The following is a 9857-nucleotide window of genomic DNA, read 5'->3' on the forward strand; positions in this document are numbered from 1 at the left end:
CCACGAGTTATCATGAGATGAAATGGACGAGGATGACTCAGCATACGTGGAAGAGGGACAACTTAAAGATCGGATGATGAAGGTGAGTTGTTTCGAGTAATGTCTGAAGAACCTTTTTTTGGGTAATGTCTGGAAAAAATTTTTTTTTTCGTGTTATGTCTTCTAAAAAATAACTTGTTTCAAGTATTTTCTGAAAAAACAAATTTTTCAGGTAATGTCTGAAAAAAATTTTTTTTTTGTGTTATGTCTTTTGAAAAAACTTTTTTTTCCAGGTAATGTCTGAAAATTCTTTTTTTCTTCGTGTTATGTGTTCCGAAAAAATAAGTTTTTTTTCATGTAATGTCTGAAAAAATCATTTTTTTGTATAATGTCTAAAATAACGTGTTTTTTTCGTGTAATTTCTGAAAAAGTCGCTCGATTTAAAAAAATTATTCTTTACAGACTGACCAAACGATTAGTTGTTTTTTGTAATGTCTAAAATCTTATTTTTTTAATGTCAAAACTAGTCTGTTGATTTCTTTGTTTGTGGGAACCTGGGATTTGGGCCAGGTTTGACCCATCACCCCTATTTTTTAATATTTATTATTTTTTTAATATAGTTTTTTTTTTTAATATATAAGTCGTTCTGTGTAATGCCTGAAAAAATGAGACATTTCATATAAAAATTCTTACAATCTTTGTAAAATCCCAATTTTTAGGTCTTCAACAAAATTTGTGCGCTGAAAAAAGTGAATAATTCGACGGGACGGCATATCGAACGTAAAATATGCGTAACTTGCACCAGGTTTCCAGAAATTAATAAAAAAGTTGAACAATACGTGAACCGGTAAGTTATTAATAAAAAATGCGATTTTTCGTAACGAAATATTTGAAAAATGGAATCTATTTGAACCAGAGACTTATAATGCCATTTTGGCGAAATGTATATCTTATAGTTCACAATTTGTTAGACTTTATTTGATATGTATTTCGTAGCACTTTATTCTGACTGTTTTTATCCTTGCGTGGTAGGGCAATGATAGTCGTTATAACGCGGGTGTTCTGTTTCATACACCTCATGCTTGCTTACAAGTTACCACATTTTACTTTGTGAGTGAATGAATGTACTCATTTATCCTTGTGTGGCGGGAAACAACAGTCATTATAACACGGGTGTTCTGTTTCATACACCTCATGCTTGCTTACAAGTTACCACATTTTACTTTGTGAGTGAATGAATGTACTCATTTATCCTTGTGTGGCAGAGAAACAACAGTCATTATAACACGCGTGTTCTGTTTCATACACCTCATGCTTGCTTACGAGTTACCCCGTATATAATTTTGTGGGTGATTGTTTTTGTGACTCTTTTTTTGTATGACTGATAATTTAGACAACCCATTAGTGACCACTGGGTTGGAGCAATTGCCGTTAAGTGTTTTGCCCAAGGACACATACGTCCACAATGTAGCACTCCCAAAATTACATGTAATAACTCATAAGCTAGCACGAGGTGTATGAAACAGAACACCCGTGTTATAAGACTATCATTGCCCTACCACTCAAGAATAAATAACTAAAATACATATATTTAATATTCTTTTTGCAGGAGTCAAAAATTTCCAGATTTTTTTTCCGTTTTATTTCTTGTAAAAAGAGCGAACATAAAACACTCGTTAATGTTAAGTGAAGCAAGCATTCAACAAATTGCAAGGTCTGCGTTTACTGAAGTAGGAGAAGCCATACAGGTATTATATTTCCAGTGTTGACCAATTTTTTTTAGTGTTGACCAATGTTTTTTAGTGTTAACCAATGTTTTTTCCAGTGTTGACCTATGTTTTTAGTGTTGACCAATGTTTTTTGTCAGTGTTGACCATTGTTTTTTGCAGTGTTGACCAAATAATTTCAATTTCCAGTGTTGACCAATATTTTTTTAAACAGAAAAGAAGAAGAACCGATGATTTATTAAACCGCGGATGTTATTTAACGGAAAAAATCGAGGAAATGCAAGATCCCGCTGAAACTGATAAATTATTAGAAGAAAAACTAAACCAAAACGGGTATCTTTTTAAAATTTTACCTTTTTTAAAAGAAAATTTAATAAAGTTATTAACAAAGTTACATATGTAGTAACTCGTAAGCGAGCACGAGGTGTATGAAACAGAACACCCGCAGTATTACGACTGTCATTGCCCTGCCACATAAGCATAAACAAGCTACATTCATTTAAATTAACAAAATAATGTATTTTTTTTCCAGCAAAGAAGCAAGAACTAAATTAACGTCAGTAATTGAAAACTTCTGTAAGCGCCAAACGGAAATTGAATCCGTCATTCCTAAATCTAATCAAGACAGTAGCGATCACGAAAATGACCCCGAGTGCGGCAGTGACCCGCCAAGTGTAGGACATTCGTGTTTTTATATTTTTATTTTATAAAACATTTTTAATATTTTAAAATATTTTTTATGAATTTGTTAGGTTTTGTTGTCATATTTTAAACAATTAACAACAGTCTATGGGAGTCGTGAGGATATGGTTTTATAATTCTTTGAATGTTCTTTGTTGACTGCCTAATGGGACGAGGAAATAGATTAAAAAGCTGTCCCATCATCCCCCACCCTACTGTATATGTTTTTTGAAGAGATTTATTTAGGACGGTTGTATTTATAACTCAGTGGTCAGTAATGGGTTGTTTAAAGTATTAGCCACACCTAAAAAATGAATAAATGCCTGAAATTAAATTTCAGGACGATAATGAAAAAAAATGAAATTAAATTTCAGGACGATAATGAAGATTCTGAAGAGTCTGATTGTGATGCAGACAATGGTACTGATGACATCACAATAAAAAAGTCCGAAACGGATAATGACATCATAGATATGACTAATTCAGATTAGCTGCCTTCACTTTTGTGCAATGTCGTTTTTTAAGGATATAAGAAGAAAATTGTTATAAATTGTCATTTTATACCGAAAACTGCCGAATTGTGTTCATAATACCACCTTATGCAGACTGTCGAGTGGTTATTGGTCATTATGGTATTTAAGCTATTATGGCATAGTGGTACACCTGCTTCTAGGCAAGAGATTTGGGTTCAAAGCTCGTCGCTGCTACCATTGTGGGTGTATGTGTCCTTGGGCAAGACACCTAACAGCAATTGCTCCAACCCAGTGGTCACTAATGGGTTGTCAAACTATGTTACGATTGATCACTCAAAAAGTTGCATACGTGGTACCTCAGAAGCGGGCACAAGGGGTATAAATCAGGACACCCGTGTTTAACATCTGCTGTTTTTTCCACCAAGTGAAGATAAAGTAAGTTACATTTATTCAGTAGCACTCTTTTAGTAATGTGATTTTGGTCTAAATTTGTGTCAAACATAGGAAACCTCATTGATTAATGTGGTGAATGCAATATACTTTGGCTCTGCTTGTTTGTATAGACACCTAACAGCAGGGTAAAATCTGGGGTGACATTGTTAAAATACAGTTACACCCATAGTTGTCAAACATAGGGAACCTCATTGATTAATGTGGTGAATGCAATATACTTTGGCTCTGCTTGTTTGTATGGACACCTAACAGCAGGGTAAAATCTGGAGTTGTTAAAATACAGTTACACTCATAGTTGTCAAACATAGGGAACCTCATTGATTAATGTGGTGAATGCAATATACTTTGGCTCTGCTTGTTTGTATAGACACATAACAGCAGAGTAAAACTGTATTTCTAAAACATAATATCACCTTTGTTTTAAAATTGGGGTGACATGTCACTCTAGCCCCCCTTAAAATTACGCCTATGCTACACCATACATAACAACATAATGAAATTTTTGAACAAAAACTGAATTTATTGGCAGTGCTAAACTATAACATATATTATGTCAATTTTACAACGAATTCAAAACAGATCATCTCCATATGTAACCAGTGTTCTGCTGTCTGGAATTGAAGCTCCTTTGTCCCCTCTTTCAGCTGTAGATAAAATTAAAATGGTCAACACTGTTTTTTTTTAAATAATAGTCATTACTATTTTTATAAGAAGAAATGGTCAACACTGATTTTTGGAAGAAATAAAAATGGTCAACACTGCTTTTTAAAAAATAGGTCAACACTGTTTTAGTCCTAAGTATTTTAAACCCATTTAAAGTTAAATAAATGAATGTGACTTATTTATCTTCGCGTCACAGGGAAATGACAGTCGTTATGACACAGATGTTCTGTTTCATACACCTCGTGCCAGCTTACGAGCTACCGAGTATGTTACTTTGTGGGGGATGATTTTTAGAAAATTTAATTTTTTTAACCTTTTTCTGACAATTAAGGCAGTTTGCCAGTAAGTGTCTTGCCCAAAGACACATACGCCTACAATGGTAGTAGCGTCAATCTTTTAGGCTACAAGTGATCAGGCTAACCACGGTCCTATTTAGTTGCATTTTTTCCCTAAAAAAGTTTACAAAAAAAATTACAAAAAAATCGAAAATTTTTTTTACCCAGGCCGCCCCATGGGGTTTCCTGTGTAACCGAAGCCAATAGAGGTTGGTGCCTGGCTAGCGACACTTTTACGCGACAATCGTCAACCAGCGAATCATCTAATTCAGAAATAGCGTGTTCGGCTGCTTCAAATGTGTCATAGGATACAAACGCTGAACTAAAAGTATAAAAAATATATAATTTTAGTTGGTTTATTAAATGTAACTTATTTATCCTTAAGTGGTAGGGCAATGAAAGTTGTTATAGCACAGGTGTCCTGTTTCATACACCTCGTGCCTGCTTTTAAGTTGTAAATGAATGTAACTTGTTTAATTCTTGAATGGCAAGGTGACGACAGTAGATATAACACGGGTGTTCTGTTTTACACTTCGTGCCTGCTGAGAAGTTACCATGTATGTAACTTATTTATCCTCGCATGGCGGAGCAACGAGAGTCATTACTCCATCTCGTTATAACACGGGTGTTCTGTTTCATACACTCGTGCCAGCTTACGAGTTACCATGTATGTAACTTTATGAGTGATAGTTTTTTTTTGTATGGCTGACAATTTAGACAACCTATTAGTGACCACTGGGTTGGAGCAATTGCCGTTAAGTGTCTTGCCCAAGGATACATACGCTCACAATGGTAGCAGTACAGAAACCGAACACTATCAAAATAGTAGAAATACATTAACAAATAAGTAAATTACAAAAAAACAACAAAATTACTTTTTCTCCCTTTCCATATTAACTTTTATGATATTTCCAAATTTTGAAAAATATTGTTCAATCATTTTTTCGCTGACAACGTAACCATGTACGTACAATGTGTTGCCTGTATAAAAAAAGTAAATTAATCAATGTAACCTATTTATCCTTACATGGCTGGAAAAAGACAGTAGTTATATAGCACTGGTGTTCTGTTTCATACACCTTGTGCTCGTTTACGAGTTTACACTTAACTTTGCAACTTTTTATCCTCGCGTGGTGGGGCAACGATAGTAATTATAACGTGGGTGTGCTGTTTCATACACCTCATGCTCGCTTACGAATTACTACATAGACAACCCATTAGTGACCACTGGGTTGGAGTAATTGCCGTTAAGTGTCTTGCCCAAGGACACATACACCCATACACCCACAATAGTAGCAGCGACGTTTTTTAAACCCTCAACCTCTTATTTTTCAAAACAGTGCCAAAAATTAGCACCCATAAAACACAACAGTAATAATAAAAAAAGACCTGTACTACACAGATTAATAAAATAAAAAAAGTTTTTAAAAATCGCAAAACACTGTCCACTACCTACCTTTTCTGGGAGCTTTTTTCTCAGTTTTCTTTTCTCTTCTTGGAGCTCTTGTCCTTTGTTCTTTCTTAGGTTTATAGTGCTCACTTATCGGTTGGGCATTATCAGTGTCCTAGGAGTTAATTAAACCCGCAGTTAAATAAAACAGAAAATTATAACAGACTTCTAATAAATGAATGTAACTTTTTATCATTAAAAAAGCTGTTCTGTTTTGTGCCCGCTTCCCAGTTCAGTGTCTTCCCCAAGAACACACACCTTAATGGTAGCAGTATGCCCACTAATCGGGCCTTGAACCCAGACTGCAGTGCTAGAAGCAGTTGCGCTAACCACTCCACCACAACGCCAGATATAATGTCTACTAAAATGAGCTAAGCGGGCACAAGGTGTATGAAACAGAACACCCGCGTTATAACAACTGTTGTTGCCCGCCACACAAGATTAAACAAATTACATTTATTCATTCATTCATAAAACCTTACCAATTTAGATATTTTGCTTTCAGCAATTTCTTCATTGTCTGTACCAGTACTGTCACTGCCAGTGCTAAACGACTGAAATGTTGAGCGTTTTGTTTGATCTGTTTCCTGGTTTTAAAAATTGAATTATTTTTAAAATATATAATAACAAAAATGTAGTTAATTTTTTTTATACACCAGACAGTCAGACACACATGGTGTATTCGTACACTTCATGCTCACTGTCAAGTTATAACATGGGTGACTTCTTATACACCAGACACACATGGTGTATTCATACACTTCATGCTCACTGTTGAGTTATAACATGAGTGTCTTCTTATACACCAGACACACATGGTGTATTCATACACCTCATGCTTACTGTTGAGTTATAACATGGGTATCTTCTCATACACCAGACACACATGGTGTATTCATACACCTCATGCTCACTGTTGAGTTATAACATGGGTATCTTCTCATACACCAGACACACATCAACAAAATCTCACCGTTGTAAGTTTCCTTTTCAAATTTGAAGACCGTTTAAACGCCGTTTTCTTTTCTGCTTTTACGTGAATGGCCCCAGATTTTAGCAGCTGTTTTGCAGCCTCAGTATTAGCTGCGGCATTGAAGGACTTTATTGGTTTTACAGCTAATTTCTGTTTCGTTGCGAGAAAATCTTGTGGCTTAGTGCCTGGACCTTTAGTACCCTGGGTAACAAGAAAAAATTGTCATTTTTTTATGAATGAATGAATGTAACTTGCTTTATCCTCGCGTGGCTGGAAAACGACCGTTTTTATAACACTGGTGTTCTGTTTCATACACCTCGTGTCGGCATACAAGTTACCATATACCTTGTACCAGCTTACGAGTTACCAAGTATGTTACTTTGTGGGTGATTGAACTGAGGCAACTAATTTATCCAACCATTTGTACTATAGTACTTTTAGTGTATTTTTTCTGGTCGTATATATGTACCAGACTGCAGAGTATGGCAGGTGCACGCGCGATTTTTTTACAGACTTTCGGTTATGCACGCCACAATTTGTCCTACGCACGCCAATTAATTAAACAAAGAAAAAAATACGTATTAAATTAAGTAAGATTTCCTAACGTGGCTTGAAAATGTACATGCTTTGCACGCAGATTTTTAATGATAGCACGCGCGAACGCGAAAAATAACCGTCTTGCACGCGCGAGATGTCGTCAGGAACTGCCATACTTTGCAGACTGGTATATGTAAGTGCTATTCTATATGGGTGAGGTTTTTGTCAGCGGCAAAGTGGTTAGCGCGCCTGCCTCTTACCCAGAGGTAATGGGTTCAATGCTCATCGCTGCTACCATTGTGGGCGTATGTGTCCTTGGGCAAGACACCTAACGGCAATTGGTAAAAATAATCACCCACAAAGTAAGTTTTTTATGAAATTAATGTAAAACTTACTGGCAATATTGTTTTATTTTGTTTGTTTGAAGACGCAGTGTTTCCAGAACTTTCTTCTTGAGCTTGCTTTCGTTTTAACGTCAAAACTTTGAGTTCTTTTTTCTAAAAAAGCTATGTTACTTATGCAAAGTTTTTATATTACTTAAGTTAAAAAGTTATGTAAAGTTTAAGTTTTTATATTATTACAGTTAAAAACGTTATGTTTTGCAAAGTTTATATTTTAATAAAGTAAAGTAATTTAAAAATAGCAATTTCACATAAGTTAAATTTTATTTATTCATTCATACACCTCACAATAAAAATTTACTCCCAAGGGTGAGGTTTGATTCTAGAACCATCAGGTCACAAACTCAAAGCTCTGTACATGAGCTAAACAAACCATTTTTAACCAATATACAAACGAATTAAATACTGACCAAATTCCGTAAAACTTCGTATTGACGCTTCAGCATTTGCTCTTCTTCAGTAAGTTTTGAAGAGAAAACCATTTTGCTGATTTTTTAGCGGAATAAAGCCAAAAATTAAACAGGTTTTGAATACGTTATAATAAATTTTTGAATAAAGGTACTTTCCCTCTTAAGTAAAAGGGACTTTACCTAATTTGACACCATTTTTGTAATGTACGAATTGAATATTTACGTTTACATACGAATATTAGTAGCTTTTAGTGCGCATTTTATGCTTTAAATTTGACAGAATCGGTCAATTTACAATAATTTTGGGAAGAAATGTCAAAATTTTGGGTAAAATGCAAAAAACTATTTGTATTTTGACACCATTTTCGGTAATAAATTTTTTTAATGGGGCCATACGACACGTCGTACCAAGAATTCGAAACTCTTTGCTAGTTTAAATAGAAACGTAGGCAATTTACCATAAGACGGAAAAAACGATCAAAAAAGACGAAAAAATGCGTAAATATATATTATATTATAACTCAGCATTTAATATTCAGTTGTAAAATAGTTTGGCTAGGAAAACTTTTTAAACATATAATAAATTTTAAAGTTTTATAAAAATAATACTGGTAATTCATGTAGGCCTTTTGATTTTTTTTTGCAAATTTATTATCTACGTTTATGGCTAGTAGGCTACACAGTGTATGAATTAGGAATGAGGCGTATGAATACACCATGTGCGTCTGGTGTATAAGAAGACATCCATGTTATAACTCAACAGTGAGCGTGAGGTGTATGAATACACCATGTGCGTCTGGTGTATAAGAAGACACCCATGTTATAACTCAACAGTGAGCATGAGGTGTATGAATACACCATGTGTGTTTGGTGTATAAAAAGACACCCATGTTATAACCCAACAGTGAGCATGAGGTGTATGAATACATCATGTGTGTCTGGTGTATAAGAAGACACCCATGTATAACTGAACAGTGAGCATGAGGTGCATGAATACATCATGTGTGTTTGGTGTATAGAAAGACACCCATGTTATAACTCAACAGTGAGCATGAGGTGTATGAATACACCATGTGTGTTTGGTGTATAAGAAGACACCCATGTTATAACTCAACAGTGAGCATGAGGTGTATGAATACATCATGTGTGTTTGGTGTATAAAAAGACACCCATGTTATAACTCAACAGTGAGCATGAGGTGTATGAATACATCATGTGTGTCTGGTGTATAAGAAGACACCCATGTTATAACTGAACAGTGAGCATGAGGTGTATGAATACACCATGTGCGTCTGGTGTATAGAAAGACACCCATGTATAACTCAACAGTGAGCATGAGGTGCATGAATACATCATGTGTGTTTGGTGTATAAAAAGACACCCATGTTATAACTCAACAGTGAGCATGAGGTGTATGAATACATCATGTGTGTCTGGTGTATAAAAAGACACCCATGTTATAACTCAACAGTGAGCATGAGGTATGATTACATCATGTAATGTCTGTGTATATAAGTCACCCAATTATAACTGAACATCAAATATTGATACACCTTATATAGTGGACTCTTAGAGCAAAAATGGACGCCAACAAAATCGTCCAATTTCACAACTGTCGGATCCTAAGAAACCACTGTCTTATTTGGGACGACCTCTGGGTCAGGAATGGCATCATACAAAATCCAAGACTTCTGTTTTTCGAAGAGAAAAAAGGCTCCGATATTAAAATTGACTGTAAAGGAAAAATTTTATCGCCTGGTTTTATAGACCTTCAA

General features: G+C 35.0%; 2 protein-coding genes across 3 annotated transcripts; one reads left to right on the forward strand and one right to left on the reverse strand.

Annotated features, from left to right (window-relative positions):
* On the forward strand, nt 1-2997 carry LOC100184540 (death domain-associated protein 6-like). 2 transcript variants are annotated; one of them, XM_009862918.2, is made up of 6 exons: nt 1-82; nt 699-826; nt 1589-1727; nt 1921-2039; nt 2239-2380; nt 2762-2997. In XM_009862918.2, exons 1-6 carry the CDS (start codon nt 23-25, stop codon nt 2876-2878), a joined length of 705 nt encoding a protein of 234 aa, XP_009861220.1. In that variant the 5' UTR covers nt 1-22; the 3' UTR covers nt 2879-2997. The 2 variants fall into 2 exon arrangements, with proteins under 2 accessions (XP_009861220.1, XP_026693973.1); XM_026838172.1 differs by having other exon boundaries at nt 2728-2813.
* Nucleotides 2998-3812: 815 nt separating this feature from the next.
* Nucleotides 3813-8263, reverse strand: LOC100182171 (negative elongation factor E-like). Its single transcript, XM_002128002.3, has 8 exons — nt 8083-8263; nt 7667-7768; nt 6735-6935; nt 6244-6348; nt 5768-5876; nt 5187-5292; nt 4476-4633; nt 3813-3957 (listed from the first exon to the last, which is right to left on the reverse strand). Exons 1-8 carry the CDS (start codon nt 8152-8154, stop codon nt 3884-3886), a joined length of 927 nt encoding a protein of 308 aa, XP_002128038.1. The 5' UTR covers nt 8155-8263; the 3' UTR covers nt 3813-3883.
* Nucleotides 8264-9857: the final 1594 nt, after the last annotated feature.

This window comes from Ciona intestinalis, unplaced genomic scaffold (genome assembly GCF_000224145.3).
Source record: "Ciona intestinalis unplaced genomic scaffold, KH HT000064.2, whole genome shotgun sequence".
NCBI classification, from domain to species: domain Eukaryota; kingdom Metazoa; phylum Chordata; class Ascidiacea; order Phlebobranchia; family Cionidae; genus Ciona; species Ciona intestinalis.